The 25,342-nt window shown below is 37.7% G+C and overlaps 1 protein-coding gene across 2 annotated transcripts in view; it reads left to right on the forward strand.

The window, feature by feature from the left end:
• Nucleotides 1-9,693: 9,693 nt before the first annotated feature.
• LOC128695454 (uncharacterized) overlaps nucleotides 9,694-25,342 on the forward strand; it is a 64,233-nt gene continuing 48,584 nt past the window's right edge. Inside the window, exons 1-2 of one of the 2 annotated variants that reach the window (XM_070084820.1) lie at nucleotides 9,694-9,806; nucleotides 10,157-10,268. In XM_070084820.1, coding sequence (XP_069940921.1) covers nucleotides 9,709-9,806; nucleotides 10,157-10,268 — 210 coding nt within the window. In that variant the 5' untranslated portion in view covers nucleotides 9,694-9,708. Of the gene's footprint in view, nucleotides 9,807-10,156; nucleotides 10,269-23,401; nucleotides 23,688-25,342 lie in introns of those variants that run through there. The other variant, XM_070084821.1, reaches the window with a different exon arrangement.

Below are 25,342 nucleotides of genomic sequence, written 5' to 3' on the forward strand. Positions count from 1 at the left end.
ATCAGTCTGTAGTGGAAGGAAGGCGGGGTAGGGGTCGGCCTAGGAAAGGTTGGAGGGAGGGGGTAAAGGAGGTTTTGTGTGCTAGGGGCTTGGACTTCCAGCAGGCATGCGTGAGCGTGTTTGATAGGAGTGAATGGAGACAAATGGTTTTTAATACTTGACATGCTGTTGGAGTGTGAGCAAAGTAACATTTATGAAGGGATTCAGGGAAACCGGCAGGCCGGACTTGAGTCCTGGAGATGGGAAGTACAGTGCCTGCACTCTGAAGGAGGGGTGTTAATGTTGCAGTTTAAAAACTGTAGTGTAAAGCACCCTTCTGGCAAGACAGTGATGGAGTGAATGATGGTGAACGTTTTTCTTTTTCGGGCCACCCTGCCTTGGTGGGAATCGGCCAGTGTGATAATAAAAAAAAATAATAGCTGTAAAATAAATCACCATGGGCCCCAAAAAAGCTTCTAGTGCCAACCCTGTGGTAAAAAGGGTGAAAATTATTATGGAAATGAAGAAAGAGATAATTGCTAATTACGAAAGTGGAATGCATGTCTCGGAGCTGGCCAGGTTGTGTACCAAACCCCAATCAACCATCGCTACTATTGTGGCCAACAAAACGGCAATCAAGGAAGCTGTTCTTGCAAAAGGTGCAAGTTTGTTTTTGAAACAGAGATCACAAGTACTCGAAGATGTTGAGAGACTGTTATTGGTGTGGATAAATGAAAAGCAAATAGTAGGAGATACCATCTCTCTAGCGATCATATGTAAAAAGAGTGAGAAATACGTACTATCATACCATGGTCAGCTGCTGCTGCAGCACTGTCAGCTGTTGCTGCACCACTTTCAGCTGCTGCTGCACCACAGTCAGCTGTTGCTGAACTACGGTCAGCTGCTGCTGCACCACGGTCAGCTGCTGCTACACCACCGTCAGCTGTTTCTGACCAACATGACTCGTCCCAAACCTGTCCATCCAGCCTGAGTGCCTCAGCTGCCCTGCCGTTATTGTTTACAAGCCAGGGTGGCCGGTTGCATGCATACATTCGATACATTTTGTATTATTCAATTGTTTATAGTGCTTGTAACTGCTAAATAAGCCACCATGGGCCCAAAGAAAGCTTCTGGTGCCAACCCTGTGGTAAAAAGGGTGAGAAATACGTACTATCGTACCACGGTCAGCTGCTGCTGCACCACCGTCAGCTGTTGCTTCACCACTGTCAGCTGTTGCTGCACCACCGTCAGCTGTTGCTGCACCAGTCAGCTGTTGCTGAACCACGGTCAGCTGCTGTTGCACCACGGTCAGCTGCTGCTGCACTATGGTCAGCTGTTGCTGCACCACAGTCAGCTGTTGCTGCACCACAGTCAGCTGTTGCTGCTGCTGCACCACCATCAGCTGTTGCTCCACCACCGTCAGCTGTACTACTCGAAGATGTGGAGAGTGTGTTGTTGGTGTGGCTTAACGGGAAACAATTACTGAGAAACAATTAACCCCAGATGGTTAGCCACCCAGGATAACCCAAGAAAGCCAGTGCATCATCGAGGACTGTCTAACTTATTTCCACTGGGGTCGTTAATCTTGTCCCCCAGGATGCGACCCACAACAGTCGACTAACACCCAGGTGAACAGGAAAAAATGCCTGGAACTAGTGTTCATATTGGTGAATTTAAGGCCAGCAAAGGTTGGTTTGAGAGATTTAAGAATTGTAGTGGCATACACAGTGCGATAAGGCATGGTGAAGCTGAAAAATTCTAACCCCAACAGGTGTTCAATTGTGACAAAACAGGCCTGTTCCGGATAAAAATGCCAAACAGGACCTACATTACTCAGGAGAAAAAGGCACTCCCAGGACACAAGCCTGTGAAAGACAGGATAGCTTTCATGTTATGTTGTAGTGCTAGTGGGGATTGCAAAGTGAAGCCTTTATTTATTTATTTGTTAATTTGAACATGATACATTGAAGTACAAAAAAATACAGTGGTTAAGTGTAACATGCCAAAGCCCCTTGTATGCTTTACTCATGTATCACTCTGAAAATCCCAGAGTGTTCAAGAAAAACAGTGTCTCATCACTCATCAATACTCTTCAATAAAGGTAAGTGTTATTTTAACATTTACTTATGTAGTTATTGTAGTTATGTCTCATTGTTTCCTTTGTTGGGAAATGTATATTTCATGAAAAAAAAAATTTTTAATACTTTTGGCTGACTGGAACAGATTAATTGGATTTCCATTATTTCTTATGGGGAAAATTAATTCGGCTAACGATAATTTCGGCTAACGATGAGCTCTCAGGAACTCATTTAAAATTAAGTCCTTTCTAAAATTTTCTCTTATACGTTTAATGATGTATATTTTTCATTAATGTTAATGTAAACATTTTTAATTTTGCACCTAGAGAATCTTAGAAAACTTACCTAACCTTATTATAACAAGAGCAATTTATTTTTGTCTAACCCAACTAAATATATTTTAGATTTGTTTACGATAATTTAATACTAAACAAACACAGTGAAGTATATTTTTTTCGTTAGGTTCAGAATGATTTTGGCGAAATTATTGCATACACAAATTTTCACTTGTCCTATACGGCAAGATGAGCGTTGCTATTTAGGCCAAGATTGCAAGTTCTGCCTATTCGGCACGACATATATATATATATATATATATATATATATATATATATATATATATATATATATATATATATATATATATATATATATATATATATATATATGCAAAAAAACCACTCTGAAAGAATAGAGAAATTCCAAGCGCTTTTGTGACTACTCACATTATCAAGGAACTATGAAAGTGAAGCATCCAAGGAAGCTATATAAGGGGTCCGGCCAGCACCTCACTATCAGATCCCACAACGGTTAAACACGTGACGCGCGGCGAGCCAACTTGGATAGGTCCTTTGCACAACTCACCCCCAAGCTATTCTACCCAAGAAAATTTAAAAATTATTTGTCCAGTGTATTATTAAATTCTTCCCAAATTCTATTAATTATAAATGGATCTAATTTATATAAACCAAAGGAAATATTCATATTATTGTCAAAACTGCTTTTTATGAAACAAGATTCAATTATATTCCTGTCGACCATGGACTTGCTTGATACTACTTTCTCAACTTTTTGAAAATCAATTGGATGGTTAAAATCTCTTACATGAATAAATAGAGCATTGGAATCTTGTCCAGTTCTAATGCTATATTTATGTTGTTTTAATCTTAGTTCGAGATTTTTACCAGTTTGACCGTAATAAACTTTATCGCAAATTTTACAAGGAATCTTATAGACACATCCATCAGCATTTTGGGGGGAATTCTTTATCAAAAGTTTTTTTACTGTATCAAGATTTTTGAATACAACTTTAGTATTAAAAGTCTTAAGAAGAGAAGGCATATCAACCAAGTTTTCATGGTAAGGGAGAACCAACATATTTTTAGTTGAATAAGGCTGGTTACTCCTTTTTGGATTATAAAAAGTGTTTCTAGCAACTTCAAGATAGAGTCAAACTGTCTGTTTTCTCATCAATGTTTTTGAGAGCTTTACGAATTTGTAGTCCTGAGTTCATAGATGAGGAAATATCCAAAATTTATGAAATAGGTAATGATTTAAAATACCCAAGAAATGTAATTGATAAATCTTTTAAAGTTGCTAGAAACACTTTTTATAATCCAAAAAGGAGTAACCAGCCTTATTCAACTAAAAATATGTTGGTTCTCCCTTACCATGAAAACTTGGTTGATATGCCTTCTCTTCTTAAGACTTTTAATATTAAAGCTGTATTCAAAAATCTTGATACAGTAAAAAAACTTTTGATAAAGAATTCCCCCCAAAATGCTGATGGATGTGTCTATAAGATTCCTTGTAAAATTTGCGATAAAGTTTATTACGGTCAAACTGGTAAAAATCTCGAACTAAGATTAAAACAACATAAATATAGCATTAGAACTGGACAAGATTCCAATGCTCTATTTATTCATGTAAGAGATTTTAACCATCCAATTGATTTTCAAAAAGTTGAGAAAGTAGTATCAAGCAAGTCCATGGTCGACAGGAATATAATTGAATCTTGTTTCATAAAAAGCAGTTTTGACAATAATATGAATATTTCCTTTGGTTTATATAAATTAGATCCATTTATAATTAATAGAATTTGGGAAGAATTTAATAATACACTGGACAAATAATTTTTAATTTTCTTGGGTAGAATAGCTTGGGGGTGAGTTGTGCAAAGGACTTATCCAAGTTGGCTCGCCGCGCGTCACGTGTTTAACCGTTGTGGGATCTGATAGTGAGGTGCTGGCCAGACCCCTTATATAGCTTCCTTGGATGCTTCACTTTCATAGTTCCTTGATAATGTGAGTAGTCACGAAAGCGCTTGGAATTTCTCTATTCTTTCAGAGTGGTTGTTTTGCATATTTTGAAATCACCTGTTTACTGTGATCTTATTGCATATATATATATATATATATATATATATATATGTATATATATATATAAACACTGATCTCTGGCTGAAGGAGATTCGAACCTACAGTCCTTGGCACAAGGTATGCAGTGCTTTACCAATCTACCTTGTGCCAAGGATAGTAGGTTCGAGTCTCCTTCAGCCAGAGATCAGTGTTTGTGTATATTTCGCCTGCTCTCGCGAATTCCTTGCATATATATATATATATATATATATATATATATATATATATATATGCAAAACAACAACTGTGAAAGAATAGAGAAATTCCAAGCACTTTCGTGACTACTTTCGTGAGTAGTCACTAAAGCGCTTGGAATTTCTCTATTCTTTCACAGTGGTTGTTTTGCATATTCTGAAATTACCTGTTTACTGTGATCTTATTGCATATATATTTATATATATATATATATATATATATATAATGTATGTATATATATTAGGTGAGTACACACATGCACACCACACACGCACGCACACACATGCACGCACACACAAATGCACGCGCACACATGCACGCACGCACACACACATCCACGCACACACATGCACGCACACACATGCACACACATGCACGCACACCACACACACACACAGCACATACACACACACACACACACACACACACACACACACACACACACACACACACACACACACACACACACACACACGTCAGGAAGTGGAATAGCCTAGCAAGTGACGTAGTGGAGGCAGGAACCATACATAGCTTTAAGACGAGATATGACAAAGCTCAGAAAGCAGAGAGAGAGAGGACCTAGTAGCGATCAGTGAAGAGGCGGGGCCAGGAGCTGAGTCTCGACCACTGCAACCACAATTAGGTGAGTACAATTTGGTGAGTACACACACACACACACACACACACACACACACACAATTTTATTTTTTAAGGCTTGGACATAGCATGAGGCATTTTTTTTATTTTATGTTAATTTTTTTTTTTTTTACTTTTCATGCTATAGTTGTAATGTTAATTTATGTAGACACTAATCTATCATCAGAAATAGAATGAAAATTTTATTTCTGATATAAGCATTTTATTTGTTTTTCAAATTTTGCAATTTCTGTACGAAAAGTTTGTATTGTTCACATTCATTGTTTCTTTTGCAAAAGTGCCTTCACTGTAGTTACACACATTAGTTTTCATAACAATTGGTATGGTTCTATTTATAGCTTCTTTTACAATGATAACCTTTTATAATATCATGGTACTGTAGTTTTTTCTTTAAGCCCAAGATGCTTTGCATCCTATGGACTTTTTAAGATGTTTCAAGGCCACATGCAATTCATCCAAACATGTAATTAAGAGATCCCTTCCTCTATATCTGTGAGGGGGCAAACTGCTTGAGAAATTTGCTGATTTGGGACTTTTTGTCAGTGAGAAATGGGGAACGTTTTCTGGATCCCTGTGTTCCATGTATTCAAATAAAATTTTAGCTAAACATTTTGCACCAGTTTATATCAGCTATTTTATAAATAGATTATCTAACAAACTTATGCCCAAAGTGATGTAATAGTTTAGCAAGTAATGGATCTAGGAGCCAAACTTGCAGTTGATATAGTAAAATCTTATCCATTAAGGGCTGAACTCACAGATGATACCATAAAATTTTATCCATTTGGGGCTATACTTGCAGATAATACCATAAAATTTTATCCATTGTGGGTCAAACGAGCAGATAATACTATAAAATCTTATGTTCGTCCTGGACCCACACATCCAACTTGAAAGTAATGCCACAAAATTCTATGCAAGTTGCGGTTTCTTTAAGCCATGCTCACAGATATGGACATAGTTTTGTATGGGAATTCTGAATCCACATTCCCAACTTGGGGATAACAAGCAGTAGGATGTAAGTATAGGTCCCAGGATGGGATTGGGAAATTTGCATATGTGTAAGTCTTAGATAGAGTGTTTGTGTCTGCATTACATGCATAATGATGTATAGCTTAAAAATTAATTATCACTGTCACTTGTTCTTTTACAGTGACAAATCTTTACATATCACCACATCTTCCTACAGTAAAAGCCAGCACCTCCACAGTATTATAGTCATTTAAAGATACAGTACATCCCTTCATAGTATAGTAACTCATCTTTTCACTTTCACTAATATCTTCTCAGTGTGATGTATCCTATTACAATTACTTTTTCTCTGTCAAAGTTCATCTTTTAAAAATAACCCTTTTTACAGTGACAACTTATCCCATTATCTAAGTATCTTTAGTCTCAGTTTGAAAAATATTTATTTTCCCAGTTTAATGACTGTAATAAGTAGTACCTTCCTTGTACTTACAAATATCTAAGATAGGAACATCCACTCTAATTAACAAGGTCTCTTGGAACCAATTAAATATTTACATATTCTCATCTGCCATACTGAACATGGACTATTGATGATTGTGAAGGCTGAAGGAGGTAGAGTATAGGCAGTGTTGCAGCTATGGCCATAGGTCTATAATAGGTCTGGACTCAAGATGTCACTTCAAAAGTTATTGGCCATTGTTATAGGGGAAGTTTATGACTGAAGTTTGGATTTTATTTTTTCAAGTGTTTTGACCAAATGGTTTCTCGCTAAAAAAAATAATGCATTAGCTCTTATGAGGAGTTTCATATTTTCATGGAGGAATGAAGCTACAGTAAAACTAGGAACTTGGGTAATAATAGCCATAACTGTTTTAATTTTTTGTATTGAAAGTTTGGAAGGGCATGAGAATCATATCTTAGAAGTTCTATGATGACTTCCTGAAAAAAAAAAAATGGAAAATAATTTTATCTTTTTGTTGTCACTGATGGCATGTTTGCACAAGATTGGGAATGCTAGAAGTGTTTTAGCTGAATGTACAGAATAACTGAAGCCAAACTGGATTTTTTTCAAAAGCAAAAGTAATAAATTACTATTTATTTTTTAGGAAAAACAAAGGAAACAAAATGAAACTTCAGAATTTTTTGGAAGGAAAAGATTATGTAATTTCCCACTTGTGCTTTTGCAGTAACATCATCTGGGCTACACTTGATCCACTGCACTCACTTAAAACAATTTTGGCATTCCCAGTTTTGCATAAATGGGTCATAAGTGTTGTCATAATGAATGTTCGTGGAATTTCTAGGATATGATCATTGTGCCCTTCTGAGCTTTCAATACAAAAATCAAACTATTCTAGCTAGTACATATTACCAAAGTTGCTAATTTCACCCCCCCTCCCTCTTTAGTTACAGAATATGAGACAAAAAAGGTTAAATCAAATGCATTTTTATGAAATAATGTACAGTATTTAAACTTTTTTTTTTTTTTTTGCAAAAATTAAAGGTTATAGAGCACTGTCTCTGCCCATCTTTAATCCTTTTCTCTCTCTTGCAAATGATATTGGTCAGGCAGAACTCTTACAAGCTGATGTGCTAGAGTTGCTACAATTCCAGAAAGAAAATCTTATGGTAAATGAAGGAAATACTGTATTAACCCTTTTAGGGTTCAGACCCCCAATCTGAAACTTGTTCTCAGAGCCCAAAAAATTTACAAAAAAAAAAAACAAATTAAAATAATTTTTTCTCATGAAATGATAATCTTTTTTCCAAAGTTAATGACACCAAAATTATAAAATTTGATGGAAAACCTACTGAATTACGATTTTATAAAGCTAGCAGTCTCAGTGATATTTATGCACCAGCAAATTTGCCCAATTTGAATCCCATTTTAGGCTATTTCCATTGTTCCTGTCAACCAGACTCTTAGCTGTTTTGCTATCATGCCATCCATTCTATTGATTGAGCACAAGAAGCTGCCCATTTAACTATTTCAGCTATCCAATAAAATGATCAGAATTCAGAAAATTGGCCAATTTCACACCAAGTTAATAAATAGCCAATTTAAAATAGGTTCCAGAATAAGCAATGTACACATTCCTGGCACTAAAACAACATTTCCTCTGTTCTTTAGTTATGTCACTTGCTTTTTGTTTTGAATTTTTATTCATATAAAAAATAGAAGATTTACTGTTATGCAGACTACTGAATTATTGTAATAATTATATAAATGATGTCAGCACATTCATGAATGTGTATTGGATGAATAATGTGATTTGTGTCCTCTGGAATATCTTCAAAAACCAAATATTTCCGCTACTTTGAGTTTAATTTCAAGCAGCTTTCTGTCCTGAAACCAATCAACATCATCTCTGTTTCTGTAATAATATCTTCCATTCTATCAAATGATTCAAAGAAACTGAGAATAAAACCATAAAAAACATCCAAAAATACACTGCAGAGTTGCTATTTTAAGCCATAAACATGTTCACAGTTTTGTTTTTCCCACTCACCGCATATACCCATTCTCTCATATCTAGGTCAAAAGTTACTGCTCACAGCTTATCTGAGTGAGCTGAGCTCATCACATAATTCTACAGCACAGCCTAAGCTCAAAGCTGTAGTACTATAGCACGGACCTCGAAATGGTTAAATAATTAGGACAAGGCAAACTGAGTACCTAGTTCAAATTGCATATGCTTCCTCATGTTTTACATTTTTAAAATTTCAGAACTAAATACACAATTTGAACATGGCCACCCATTCAAGGAGAAAAAACACTATTAAAGATGAATCATTCTGGCACAAATGTGTGGAAACAGAAAACATATAAGATGGGGCATGGGTGTATAACTACAGTGACTTTTTCTCCTGTTTATCGTACTTTCTTCCTTGGAGGTGGTAAATATCTGAATTATAGAAAATTTTGAGTAAGGAAAATTGGAAATACATATCTGAAAAAAATCTGATCTAGAGATTCTTATTAAAATTTGAAATTTTTACTGCTTAAGAAATTAAAAATTTGAGAATATTTTTAATTAAAATAATTTACAAACATTCTCTTAGTTGAAAAATTCCAAATCAGAAATTTTCTGAATTTCAAAATTTTTTTCCCAAACTTAATTTATATAAATTTCAGACATCATTTCAAATTCAAAATCTTATTCTCTAAATTGGTAGAATACTGAATGAGATAAAATGCTGTACAGTATAAAATTTATGACTATTTGTTTTTTCACAATGGTCTTTTATCACAAGATTATGCTAGAAAATGTTTGTATTCACCTAGTGCATGATGCTAAGACATTTTTTCATATATAAATTAGATTACCCTGCAGCTATCCTCTCTGTGTGCCATCTGTGTGTGTTCTTCACTTGTTTTTGTCTTTCCTTTTATTTTTTTTTTTTAGTGCATGGTCATCTTTGTTTACACAGATGTTGATGATGAGGTTGATGATGACTTTAAAGATGATGTTCTTCGCCTTTACATTAGAATGGACCAGTTTAGCAGGTATGATGACAAATAATCTATTATGAAAACTTTCAAGTGCATCAAAAAAGACAATTTATTAAATAGAACCAAAAAATTCAGCTCTCATATTATTTCTGAAATATTACCCACTACTTATTAACTATTTTGTCAAGCATAGAAAAACAGGCTAAGAAATAAACTGGTTTTAAGTTTCACATTCAAAATTTACTTAATCATCATTTATAATGTGCATATATTTCCCTGTACATTGCACATTACCAACACCATCTTGTATGTTATGTAAATTTTTATTGTATGATAAATGTAACGTATGTCAGATATTAGTTGCAATGTAATTTGTACTTCTATAATTGTACTCTTTCCTCCAGACAAATGCAGCACTTAGAGATGCGTGTCACATCAGATATTGCTCATATCCTCGCTCTTCTACAGCAACAGCAACGTACTTCAGTTTCACCGTCCCAGATGGACTCTGATCAGGTAAAATTTATTTTATTAACTTTTTCATGTATGTGCATATGTGTGTGTGTGTGTGTGTACACTCACCTAATTGTGGTTGCAGAGGTTGAGTCTGTGAGCTTTATCATAGCTCTTCGTAAAGCTAAGTATGGATCCTGCCTCCACCACCTCCCTTTCCAGACTATTCCACTTCCTGACAACTCTGTGACTGAAGAAATACTTCCTAAGATCCCTGTGACTCGTCTGAATCTTCAACTTCCAAGTGTGTGTGTGTGTGTGTGTGTGTGTGTGTGTGTCTGTCTGTGTCTGTGTCTGTGTCTGTGTCTGTGTCTGTGTCTGTCTGTCTGTCTGTCTGTTACATGTGCACAAGTGTGTGTGTGTATATGTACATGCATGTGCACATGCATATGGTGCACACTATGCTCATGTTTGTGTATGGAGGGTAGTTCGTTTTCTGTGGTTGCATTAGTAGAGCCATGCTCAGTATGTCCCAGCCTCTATAATTAATTTCTAAGGTTTACAGTAGTTTTACCTTTTAAAGGGCTACCTTGATACTGATGAAGGGTTGATAATACAAGGGAATTAAAGCTACCTTTCACTGCCTTGGATCAGAGCTCATTACCTCCCATTCCTGAGGTGCTCTGTGACCCCTTTGGGTTCTTTGCTTCTCCATGAATATAATAATTGTAATCATCTACAGAAAAAACCCTCATTAATAGAAATTGGCAATTTCAGACAAAAAAAAATAAATAAAAAATGGCAGGACTTATGGCATTATCAACCATACCCCCGGCCGGGATTGAACCCGCGGTCGGGGGTATAGTTTATTTGCAATCGTGTCATTACGATTTCTTGAGTCTTATGGCATTATCGGCCAAACTGGAAAATAGTCCATAATTTTCAATTCTGTCTGTAGCAATAGTGTCTCAGTTAATTTTTGCAAAGTGCATTAATGTATTGTGTGTGTACCGTGTTTGCATGTGTAGAAAGTTTACATTTGTTTGGTCACGATTGGTGTAGAACTATACAGTGGACCCCCGAGTTTCGTGATTAATCCGTTCCAGAGAGCCTGCCGAAAGTCGAAATTCACGAAACTCGAAACCATTTTCCCATAAGAAATAATGGAAATAAAATTAATCCGTTCCAGACACCCAAAAATATTAAAATAAATTTTTTTTTTCAAATTAAATAAAGATTTATATACTGAAATCAATGAGAAATTAAGTACATACATATAAAAAAAATAACATTACACTTACCTTTACTGAAGACTTCTGGCTGGATGGAAGATGGGAGGAGGGGATAGGAGGAAGGTGTACACTATTGTTTGGAAGGAGAATCTCCTTCCATTAGGACTTTAGGTAGCAAGTCCTTATCTGGGGTTACTTCCCTTCTTCTTTTAATGCCACTGGGAACAACTTGAGAGTCACTGGATCCCTGTTGCACAAAATATCTGTCCAGAGAGGTCTTTTTCTGGCATTTCTTTAAAGATTTCCCTGAAGTGGGACACAACACTGTCATTGTACTTGTTGCAGATATGCCTTGTTTCGGCTTGGTCAGGGTGATACTTTTCAACAAAACTTTGCAACTCATTCCACATTCCACACATGTCCTTAATCACTGAAGAAGGAACCTCCTTCACTCTCTTTTCCTCCCCCTCTGAAGCAAGTTCCTCGGCTGTGGTCTGATGCTGTTCCAGTTGAAGCTCTTGCAGTTCGTCAGTGGTTAGCTCTTCCCTGTGGTCCTCCACTAACTCTTTCATATCCCCGTCACTCACCTCCAACCCCACTGACTTACCCAATGCCACAACCTTCCACAACAGGCAGAGGGTCGGCAGGGACAGGGTCTGCCTCAAACCCTTCAAAATCCCTCTGGATCGTGTTCCTCACTTTATTTACTAAAGGGCTTGCATTAGCTTTCCTTGGGTCCATGATGACTTATTTAGCAGTTACAAGCACAAAAAACAATGGATTATTATGAAATGTATTGTATGAACCCGTGGGGTGATGGTCACGTGTTGGTAAACAATGGCACACTGAGCGTGAATGGCATGGGAGACTGGCTTGGTGTGCGCGGTGATGGGTGGACGGGTACTGGATGGTTGCCGAAACACGAGTCTAATCACGAAACTCGAGGCCAAATTTTGCCAAAAAAACTTGCCGAAGGTCGAATTTCATGAAACTCTATGCTGCCGAAACTCGAGGGTCCACTGTATATTTATTTTTGCCGTTGTGGTAGTTGTGAGTGGTTGTCAGGTGGATGAAAAAAGGATGATGGGTGAATAGATAGCCACTGAGCCAGTGAGGGAGGCCTGAACCCTGGCTGTAGGGAAGAAAGGAGGATGGGTACATTGCTTGAGAGCCAAGGAGGGAGGCCTACAGTGTCCTGCAGAGTATCAAGGATATCCACTCTAGAAAGAACTCAAAGTACAGGTGGGCCCTGCCTTACATTGCTTTGCTTTACAGCGCTTTGCTTTACAGCGCTTTCCTTTACATTGCTTTGCTTTACAGCATATTGCTAATACAGCAGTTTTCAATTATACCCATTCTTCATTATAAACATTATACAGGTCAGCCATAACAAATCTGGCATCATTAGGACCTGTAGGGTGCTGGTTTAGTGGCTTTGCTGGATTACAGAGTGGTTAGGGTAGAATACACTTAACCCAGTGGCGATATTTGTGCATCGGCTGTTTCACCCAATTTATGCCCTATTTTTGGCCCAGTCCATTGTTCCAGTCTACCAAACTCATAGCTATTTCACTAGTATTCCTTCTATTCTGTCGACCCTACAGATTTAAACAACTATAGGCCAATATCAAACTTACCATTGCTATCCAAAATCTTTGAGAAACTTGTGCACAGGAGACTATATTCATTTATAACGGCACAAAACATACTCAACCCCTGCCAATTTGGATTCAGGAAAAATAAAAGCACTAACGATGCAATCATAAAAATGCTAGATCTGCTTTACACAGCATTGGAAAATAAGGAATATCCACTAGGAATTTTTATTGACCTAAGAAAAGCTTTTGACACAGTAGACCACGGCATCCTACTCCACAAACTTGACCATTATGGTATAAGAGGCCATGCGCTTGCATATTTCAAATCTTACCTTACTAATAGGTATCAGTATGTCACCATTAAAGACACAGCATCAACAACACGACCACTTGATACTGGAGTTCCACAGGGAAGTGTCCTTGGTCCCCTGCTCTTCCTCATATACATCAGTGATCTTCCAAACGTATCTCAACACCTGAACCCCATTCTCTTTGCTGACGACACGACTTATGTCATCTCTCACCCTAATCTTGCCACCCTCAACACTATTGTTAACGAGGAGCTGATCAAAATGTCGACTTGGATGACAGCCAATAAACTTATGCTTAACACTGACAAAACCTACTACATTATGTTTGGTAGCAGAGCAAGAGATGCGCAAATTAACATTAAGATCAACAACACTCTAATTGCCAGACATAATGAGGGCAAATTCCTAGGCCTATACCTCGACAACAACCTGAATTTCAGCACCCATATCCAACACATAACCAAAAAAGTATCCAAAACAGTTGGGATCCTCTCCAAAGATACAATACTACGTGCCGCAAACTGCCCTTCTCACACTATACCATTCACTTATATATCCATACCTCATCTATGCTATCTGTGCTTGGGGTTCAGCTGCAGCAACACACCTAAAGCCAATAATAACCCAACAAAAAGCCGCAGTAAGAATAATCACTAAATCCCATCCCTGGCAACACACCCCCCTACTCTTCATAGATCTAAACTTACTCCCTGTTCAGTACATTCACACTTACTACTGTGCAATCTACATCTACAGGACCTTAAATTCCAATATTAACCTTGACCTAAAATGCTTTCTTGATAGTTGTGACAGAACCCACAGGCACAACACCAGACACAAACATCTCTATGACATTCCCCATGTCCGACTAAACCTTTACAAAAATTCAATGTATGTCAAAGGCCCTAAAATCTGGAACACCCTACCTGAAAACTCTAGAACTGCAGACACATTCATCACCTTCAAAACTACCATCAGAAAACATCTTATCTTCCAGATACACCCTGTCAACTAATTACACGAATACCACCTGGTGGTTCACACTTACACTCACTCACCCATTTGACCATAAACAGAAATATCAATCTCAATCTTAAAATAATGAATCTTAACTAGTCATAAGTTGGCCTGTGATACTCCAATACTGAAACTATGTATAGTGCCAAAACAAAAGCATTCACATTGCTAAACTCACAAACTAGTATTTAGTCACTTAGCCGTAATACCAACTTACCTCATAATTTTGTAATATTTTAAACTTAAGATTTAATCTAAGTCTGCCCAAAATGCCTAGCCATGCTAGGTGTTCTAGTGGTACACTCTGTAATTATTATTTTACTACATGTAAACCACACAATAACCAAATTCTGTAAACTCAGCATTGTAATCCTTATAGAGACTAAACTTTGAATTTGAATTTGAATTTGAATTTGACTAAGTACAAGAAACTGCCCATTTCAAAATAGGGTCCAGATAAACATTGCAGACATTCTTGGCACTTAAATACAGGTAACATTTTCTCTGTTCATTAATCATGTCAACAGACCCCTCTTATATTACTCTTGCTTTCCATTTACTGTTATGCAGAGTACTGCATTATTGTAATAATTTTATAAATAATGTCAACCCATTTATGACTGCGTGTTAGACTGGCCAGTTGGACACGTATTGGATGGGGACGTCATTTGTTTACTCTTGAACATTGGCAAAAATCAAACATTTCTGCTACTTCAAGCTCAATTTCAAGGTACTTTTCATCATGAAACCAATCAAAGTCATATCTATTTCGGTAATATATCTTCCATTCTATCAAAGGAGACCAAAAAACGAGAATACAACCATAAAAACCGTATGAAAATATGCTGCTATAGGGCAGCTAATGGCTGAGAAGTGAAATCCATTATTTATCACCTGATTTCTTTCATTTTTGGTGTACGTTAAGAAGCATCTTTCCATCATACATTGCCCAGATTTCAATAAGATAGCCCAACAAACAACTGAGAAAAAAATATTTACCAAAAATCATATATGGCAAGCCCAAGCCAGGTACTGTACTAGCACTGCGAGAAGCTGTTTGGGCACTACCCCTACCCGCTGATAAAACATTGCTAATCAAAATTTATCATGAACTTAATTTCTGTAATTTATCCTGTCTTCATTCTTGAAAAAAAATAAAGTTTTGACATTTAGCAAAATATCTGCCTTTTACCCTGGCACATCAAAAACAAATTGTAATATTTAAAAAATAATATCACCAGTTTATATTGTCTGTGAAATTCATTGTGTTCCTATCATTATTAATGTCGCGATGTTAAGATATAAATGAATAACTTCCGAAATAATCAACAAAAACAAGCACGCACCGAAAAAAATTAAAAAGAATAGCTTTTTTGTTTCGGTTTTATGGTGCATTACGAGTTTATATCGCAGTTAGCCCTGTATTATGCTACATTTTCTCTAACATAAGCCCCCAAGACAGGGATAAGAGGATGGTACTTTTATCCTGCATCCTCCAGCGGTAACTTCATACCTCTGTCGGACCACTCGGTATTATACCAAATATTATTCATTCTGGAGTACAGTTCGGCCATCACTAATCCAACAATCAGTTATTCGGTTCCATCAGTAATCTGGCACTAATTTCAGCTAGCATAATTTCAGATTTCATCATTATACTGACTCAAATCATTATACTGATTCAGAAATTGTGCAGATGGTTGTAAATCCACAGCAGCAAGCCAGTGGAGGAGAAAACAGTGATGAAAATGAGGAAGATGCGGCAGTCTCTATTGATAGGTTAATTAAGTGTATTCTAACCTAACCACTCTGTAATCCGGCAAACTCACTAATCTGGCACACTATAGGTCCAAATGATGCCGGATTATTGATGGCCGACCTGTATTTACCATGTTTTATGTTATTTATATTATTTATTATGTCATATCAGATCAGTTCTGATAAGTAAACAAACCATAAATGATCTCAGATGAAGCGATGTTCTGGAGAAGGGTACAGCCAGAGTGAAGTTGCTGTTTTCTGCCCTTCTTGTGGTATAGAAGCTTGCTTCATGCTGTCCTCATAATGAATCCAAGTGTGGTACTTTGGCAATATTGGCCTTGTACATAACAGTAAGGCCACCCACATCCCTCCTGTATTGAAGGCTCTGCTGAAATGACAGATCTGTCCAGGATTGGTCCAGGCAAGAGATGAGATGTCTTGCTCTGTTCTCTACTCTGTCAAGCAGGGGAAGGGGGCAGGCAATCCAAGAAAATGGAGCATACTCAAGGTGTGAGCATACTTGTGCCTCATACAGAATCTTGCAACCCCTACTGTCAAGCAGATGCAAGATACGGGAAAGTGCTGTAAGCTTCCTGGCTGCCTTGTTCGCAAGATTTACAGTGTGGCTCTTCATGGTCAGTTTGGAGTCAAATTTCAACCCAAGGATATCAACTTCTTTCCCAGGTGCCAACACCCTCCCTTTCATCCTTACCACTGCACCGGCATTACCATCATGGTGCCTAGAGATCATCATCATTTGTGTTTTCTCAGGTGCAAATGTTACTTGCCATCTATTTCCCTAAGCTGATATAGCTCTTAGCTGGTGATTGATGTAGCTTAGAGCAGCTGGCATTTCTTATCTTGGATAAGTGAATGTCAGTGTACAGTCGTCTGCATATGCATGGGATTCTGGGATGAGATGAAGAAGGTCATTGAAGTAGACATTCCATAACAATGGTCCCAGCATGCTTCCTTGTGGAACACTTGTCCCAATAGAATGCCTTGCTGATTCCATTCCATTGAGAACTACCCTTAGAGATCTACCATGAAGGCAGTCACTGAGGAGACATAGTGTAGAGCCTGCAATTCCCAGAGCTTGCAGTTTTGCTAAGAGGCCCCCCCAGCCTTCCCCCTCTCTCTCTCTCTCTGTCTCTCTCTCTCTCTGTCTCTCTCTCTCTCTGTCTCTCTCTCTGTCTCTCTCTCTCTGTCTCTCTCTCTCTCTCTGTCTCTCTCTCTGTCTCTCTCTCTCTCTCTCTCTGTCTCTCTCTCTCTCTGTCTCTCTCTCTCTCTGTCTCTCTCTCTCTCTGTCTCTCTCTCTCTCTGTCTCTCTCTCTCTCTGTCTCTCTCTCTCTCTGTCTCTCTCTCTCTCTGTCTCTCTCTCTCTCTCTCTGTCTTTCTCTCTGTCTGTCTTTCTCTCTGTCTCTCTGTCTCTCTCTCTGTCTCTCTCTCTCTCTCTGTCTCTCTCTCTCTCTCTCTCTGTCTCTCTCTCTCTCTGTCTCTCTCTCTCTCTGTCTCTCTCTCTCTCTGTCTCTCTCTCTCTCTGTCTCTCTCTCTCTGTCTCCTCTCTGTCTCCTCTCTCTCTCTCTCTCTCCTCTCTCTCTCTCCTCTCTCTCTCTCTCTCTCTCTCTCTTCTCTCTCGTCTCTCTCTCTCTCTCTCTCTCTCTGTCCTCTCTCTCTCTCTGTCTCTCTCTCTCTCTGTCTCTCTCTCTGTCTCTCTCTCTCTCTGTCTCTCTCTCTCTCTGTCTCTCTCTCTGTCTCTCTCTGTCTCTGTCTCTCTCACTGTCTCTCTCTCTTTCTGTGTGTCTGTCTCTCTCTCTCTCTCTCTCTCTCTCTCTCTCTCTCCTCTCTCTCTCTCTCCTCTCTCCTCTCTCTCTCTCTCTCTCTCTCTCTCTCTCTCTCTCCTCTCTCTCTCTCTCATTTATTCATTTAATCTCATTTACTCACCTCTCACCCTACATTAAGACTACAAATATTTTAAAGTAAGTAATGAGTGTACTATACATATATGCATTTTATCGCTCTAGGACGCTCTAAATGCCAAGTATTTAATGTCCAAATGGGGTTATGATACATAGAACACCATTCGATACCTACCTACCCTTTATGCATTTTATCACTCTAGGGCCCACAGATGGCTCCAACTTCATCCTGTTCCCTACTTGTATGTTTCATAACAGTAAAAATGCTTTCAAACGAGCTCTTAGCTTGTCAGTAAAGTTAGGAATCCTTAGCTTGTAAATAGCTTGTCAATAAAGCTTGGGATCCTTAACCTAACCTTGTCAAACCCTGTGTAAAAAAAAAAAAAAAAAAAAAGTCGAAGTATATTACATGTGGGTGGGGTGGGATGGGGTAGCCTGGCTAGCTACCAGTCCTACCACACCTGACTTCTTACAATAAACACTTCTCTACAAATATTTTGAGGTAAGTAATGAGTGTACTGTGTGTGTATTTTACTTTTGATTATTTTTTAATCCTTGTTCTATTGTTAACTTAATACATGTTAGTGTAAACTTATTATCTGACATTTATAAGTGGAAACAAATTGCGTTCTACTTTCCGGCAGTAGCCTGGAACCTAACTTGTCATATAAGTGGGGCCCTACTGTACGTAAATCCATCGATAAAAAACATCTATGTGAAAAACAATTCAGACAGGGCCTAATAACAAAAGAACTTACTAAATTATACACCTCAATACTTATTAACCTGATGTGGAAGTCCAAACAAATGTACATATTATGTAAACAGAGCTAATGAAATAAAAGGTGATATGAAAAAGACCCGGAAAACTCTCTCTGAAATTTTAGGCTCTAGAAAACTGTCTAGAAACAGAGAGATTAACATAGAGAAATCAGACAAACCACACATACAGCCTATAGACACTGCCAACAAACTTAATGTCTTCTTTTCTTCTATAGGATCAAAACTAGCAAGCAAAATTCCAAATGCAGATACTCATCCACAAAACTACCTCACTGGTAATTGCCCACATACTCTGTATATAGTACCAACAAATCCTACTGAAGTCTCACTAATAATTAAATCATTAATTAAAAAGCAAGGCAGGAGACCTAAATAACTTGCCACCATTCATGTGTAAAAAGCAGCTCATGTGCTGTCCCCCATTATTGTAACACTATTTAACAAATCTGTTGAATCTTCAACATTCCCATCCATACTCAAGACAGCAAGGGTCATCCCAGTCCTCAAAGGAGGTGATCCTACAGAACTGAATAACTACAGACCAATATCTAACTTGCCTTTACTCTCTAAAATCTTTGAAAAAATAATACATAAACATATCTACTCCTACCTCCTATCCCATAACATACTGAACCCCTGCCAATTTGGGTTTAGGCCAAAAAAAAGCACAAATGATGCATTTATTCAGATGCTCGAATTACTAAATACAGCATTTGAAAAAATGAATATCATCCGGGGCTCTTCATCGACTTACGGAATGCATTTCATACAGTAGACTACAATATTTTGCACCTAAAACTAGAGCATTATGGGGTCAGAGGACACTCACTCAATTACCTAAAATCTTATTTTAGTGGTAGACACCAGTATGTATACACAAATGGCATGACCTTCAATACTAGTTGTTGGAGTGCTACAGGGAAGTGTCCTAGGTCCTCTACTCTTTCTTATTTACATCAGTGACCTCCCAAATGCATCACAACTCCTTAATCCACTTCTGTTTGCAAATGACACCACTTACGTCTTCTCCCACACAAACCCAGCTATACAGGTCTGCCATCACAAATCCAGCAGTTTTATCAGTTATTCAGCATTAATTTCAGTTAGCATAATTTCAGATTTCCAGGATTGCCACACCAACCTGCTGGTACTGTTTGGTGGCACTACTTGCTGCATAAGTCATTCCAATTTCTTTTTCTCCATTTAACCCTAGCCATGGTTCCAACGAATAAAAGATAAGGTGGCTTTGAAGCCACTGTTGGTTGCCATGGGCTCAGTCTCATAATGCAGGGGAATATGCTTTATTATTATGCTAATATCAGCACTATGGCATATTTGCCTATCACAATTGATCTAATATGACATAATAAACAATATAAATAACATAAAATCATGTTAAATACTCCAGAATGACGGAGGTATGAAGAGGATATGGGATACAAGTACAGTGGACCCTTGTTTTTCGTAATTAATCCATTCCAGAGAGCATGACTATTATCAAAATTGACGATTTGCAAATCCATTTTCCTCATAAATAATGTAAATCCAATTGATTCATTCCAGACATTCAGAAGTATCAACAACAATTTTTTTTTTACCTTAAAAATAGATTTACATGAACAAAAGAATGAACATTCAACATGACAGTTACCTTTATTGATGGCTGTTGTTGATGAATGGAAGACAGGGAGGAGGAGAGAGGGAAGAGGGGTTATTGTTTGGAAGGGGAATCCCCCTCCATAAGGACTCTAGGGCACTTCCCTAGCTTAAATATAGATCTACATGCAGAAAAGAGAGAATGGATCAAAGTAGAATGACACGGAGAGCATTTAAATCTGTAGAAGGAAGGTGGGGTAGGGGTCGTCCTCAAAAAGGTTGGAAGGAAGGGGTAAGGGAGGTTTTGTGGGCGAGAGGCTTGGACTTCCAGCAGGCATGCATGAGCGTGTTCGATAGGAGTGAATGGTGACGAATGGTATTTGGGACCTGACGATCTGTTGGAGTGTGAGCAGGGTAATATTTAGTGAAGGGATTCAGGGAAACCGGTTATTTTTATATAGCCGGACTTGAGTCCTGGAAATGGGAAGTACAATGCCTGCACTCTAAAGGAGGGGTTTTGGGATATTAGCAGTTTAGAGAGATATGTTTTGTATCTTTATACATATATGCTTCTAAACTGTTGTGTTCTGAGCACCTCTGCAAAAAACAGTGATTATGTGTGAGTGTGGTGAAAGTGTTGAATGATGATGAAAGTACAGGTCTCCCTCAACATTCACGTTTTCAACTTTCGCGGGCTTCACACATTCGCGAATTCCCAACCGCCAAATTCCCAGCCTCCAAATCATATTTAAGTTTACCGCCAGGAGTCCTTACTACCCTCTCTCCGACCCCTGCAACTGGCAGCCAGCCCTCCCACCACTGTGTGGTGAGTGTTTTGTTTGTTCATTATTTGCTATTAAACTACAGTATAAATAATGTAAACCCATCCATGACTGCATATTAGAATGGCTATTCAGACAGGTATTGGAAGGTGACATCATGTGTTTACTCTTGAACACAGCAAAGAATCAAACATTTGTGCTACTGCTAATAATAATAATAATAATATAAAAATAATATAATAAAAATAATAATAATAATAATAATAATAATAATAATAATAATAATAATAATAATAATAATAATAATAATAAATACGATAGAATTGAAGAAGGAAATTGTACAAAAATACGAGGGCTGAAGCAGTGGTGGAGGAAGTGGTTGACGCATCGTCAGTGTGGCTTTGTTTATGCTGGAGTGAGTATTAGTCTCCGTGCTCTTCCAAACATTTCACAATAATTCACTGTATTTGGTGCTTGTAGATTGAGTGTGACTGGAGTGGTTGAGGCAGTGGTAGAGGCAGTTACAGAGGCAGTGGTAGAGGCAGTAATATAGGCAGTGGTAGAGGCAGTTATAGAGGCAGTGATAGAGGCAGTTATAGAGGCAGTGGTAGAGGCAGTGATAGAGGCAGTGGTAGAGGCAGTTATAGAGGCAGTGGTAGAGGCAGTGATAGAGGCAGTGATAGAGGCAGTGATAGAGGCAGTTATAGAGACAGTTATAGAGGCAGTGGTAGAGGCAGTGATAGAGGCAGTGGTAGAGGCAGTTATAGAGGCAGTGGTAGAGGCAGTGATAGAGGCAGTGATAGAGGCAGTGATAGAGGCAGTTATAGAGGCAGTGGTAGAGGCAGTGATAGAGGCAGTGGTAGAGGCAGTTATAGAGGCAGTGGTAGAGGCAGTGGTAGAAGCAGTGATAGAGGCAGTGATAGAGGCAGTGGTAGAGGCAGTGGTAGAGGCAGTGGTAGAGGCAGTGATAGAGGCAGTGGTAAAGGCAGTTATAGAGGCAGTGCCTCTATCACTGCCTCAACCACTCCAGTCACACTCAATCTACAAGCACCAAATACAATGAATTATTGTGAAATGTTTGGAAGAGCACGGAGACTAATACTCACTCCAGCATAAACAAAGCCACACTGAGGCTGCGTCAACCACTTCCTTCACCACTGCTTCAGCCCTCGTATTTTTGTACAATTTCCTTCTTCAATTCTATCGTATTTATTATTATTATTATTATTATTATTATTATTATTATTATATTATTATATTATTATTATTATTATTATTATTATTATTATTATTATTATATTATTATTATATTATTATTATTATTATTATTATTATTATATTATTATTATTATTATTATTATTATTATTATATTATTATATTATTATTATATTATTATTATTATTATTATTATTATATTATTATTATTATTATTATTATTATTATTATTATTATTATTATATTATTATTATTATTATTATTATTATTATTATTATTATTATTATTATTATTATTATTAGCAGTAGCAGAAATGTTTGATTCTTTGCTGTGTTCAAGAGTAAACACATGATGTCACCTTCCAATACCTGTCCGAATAGCCATTCTAGTATGCAGTCATGGATCGGTTTGCATTATTTATACTGTAGTTTAATAGCAAATAATAAACAAACAAAACACTCACCACACAGTGGTGGGAGGGCTGGCTGCCAGTTGTGGGGGGTCGGAGGGAGGGTAGTAGGGACTCGCATTGGTTGAGGCAGTGGTATTTAATAACATACATGTTATTAAGGCATTACGTATGTATTTAGTACAATTTACGACGTTTTCATGTACTTTATGATTGTTCATGGTTGGACAAGTTAAGGAAGCAGCATTGTATTATATTTCCCTACAATATATTGGGCACCAAACATTCACGGTTTTTCAACATTCACGAGGCTCTTGATCCCCTAACCCTCGCGAATGTTGAGGGGGACCTGTATTTTCTTTTTGGGGATTTTCTTTCTTTTTGGGTCACCCTGCCTCGGTGGGAGACGGCCGACTTGTTGAAAAAAAAAAATGCAGAAAAGAATGCCAAATAAATGTAAAGCACTAATAAAATGTATAAATGAACATTTAACATCACACTTACCTTTTATTGAAGACTGTTGTTGGTGTATGGCAGAAGGGGCAGAGAGAGGGGAGGTAAGTTTATTGTTGGAGAATATGACACTAATATCAACTCTTTGGCTTATATATCTATCACAATTCAACTTATATGACATAATAAACAATATTAATAACATAGAAACATGGAATATACTCTAGAATGAATAAAATAAGTCATTATGTATGTCACGAGAGGTGTTGTGTTGTTGTTCGGTATATAAGGGCCACTGAGAGTAATGGTGGTGAAGCAGCAGCTGAGACGGGGGTGTTTTCTGTAGCCCTATATAACTCCAACAACATTGGAGGAGTTAGTAGAATTGCTGAATCACTGAAGAAGGTACCCTCTACCACCATCACAACCACTACCACCATCATAACCACTACCACCCTCTACCACCATCACTACCACTGTCTACCACTATCACAATTTCTACCACCCTCTACCACCATCACTACTACCCTCTACCACCCTCTACCACCATAACTACCACCTTCTACCACCATCACTACCACCCTCTACCACCATCACTACCACCCTCTACCACCATTGCTACCACCCTCTACCACCATCACTACCACCCTCTACCACCATTGCTACCACCCTCTACCACCATCACTACCACCCTCTGCCACTATCACATCTGCTAGCACCCTCTACCACCATAACTACCACCCTCTACCACTATCACAACTGCTACCACTCTACCACCACCATCGTCGTATTTTTCTACAAACTTTTTCTTAAATTATATGTGTTTCTCACATTCTTTACCAAAGGGCTGGAACTAGAAGCTTTCTTTGGAGCCATGGTGACTTATTTAGCAGTTGCAAGCACTAAAACGAATGGAATATTATGAAATGTATCGTATGAGCTGTGGGATCATCCTGAGTCACTAATAAACAATGGCACACTGGCTGGGAATGGAGTGTGAGGCAGGTCAGGGCTGTGTGTACAGGTCCCAGATGAACGACTATTCGCGAGTCAAATCACGATTCACGAGTCAATGTTTTGACGAAAATAACGTTACGATTTTCGAAAATTACTACTTTCGAGCCTTACAATTATCGAGTGTCCACTGTACCATTCTCCTATTCCTGTCTTGGGGGCTTATGTTAGAGAAAACAAAGTATAGAACAGGGCTAACTGTGATATACACTCATGGTGCATCATAAAACTGAAACAAAAAAGCTATTTTCTCTACATAGATTATCATACATAGCAGCATATGTGTAGAGAACCTAGGATAACCCAAAAAATGTCAGACAAAGTGACTTATTTCTAGTACCTGGCTTGGGCTTGCCATATATGATTTTTGGTAAATAAATTTTTTTCTCAGATGTTTGTTGGGCTATCTTATTGAAACTTGAGCAATGTATGATGGAATGATGTTTCTTAACATACACCAAAAATGAAAGAAATCGGGCCATAAATAACAGAGTTCATTTCTCAGCCATTAGCCGCTTAGTGGTGTATTTTCATGTGGTTTTTATGGTTGTATTCTCGTTTTTTTTGTCTCATTTGATAGAATAAAAGATACATTACAGAAACAGATATGATTTTGAAATTGAGCTCAAAATAGCGGAAATGTTTGATTCTTGGCGATATTCAAGAGTAAACAAATGACGTCACTGTCTAATACATGTCCACCTGCCAGTCCAAATTCCAATATGCAGTCACAAATGGATTGACATTATTTATACAACTATTACAATAATGCAGTAGTCTGCATAACAGTAAATCTTCTATTTTTGTGTGAATAAAAATTCCGGATGGTAAGCAAGAGTAATATAAGAGGGGCCTTTAGCTGTGACTGATGAACAGAGAAAATGTTATTTTAGTGCCAGGAATGTCTGCATTGTTTATTCTGGACCCTATTTTGAAATTGTCATCTTTTGAAATTTGTGTGAAACTGGCCAAATTGCCAATTTCTGACCACTTTATTGGGTAGTTTAGAACAGGTCCCTCCTGTCTCAACTATTGGATCACTACGA

Source organism: Cherax quadricarinatus, chromosome 14 (assembly GCF_038502225.1).
Source record: "Cherax quadricarinatus isolate ZL_2023a chromosome 14, ASM3850222v1, whole genome shotgun sequence".
NCBI classification, from domain to species: Eukaryota; Metazoa; Arthropoda; class Malacostraca; order Decapoda; family Parastacidae; genus Cherax; species Cherax quadricarinatus.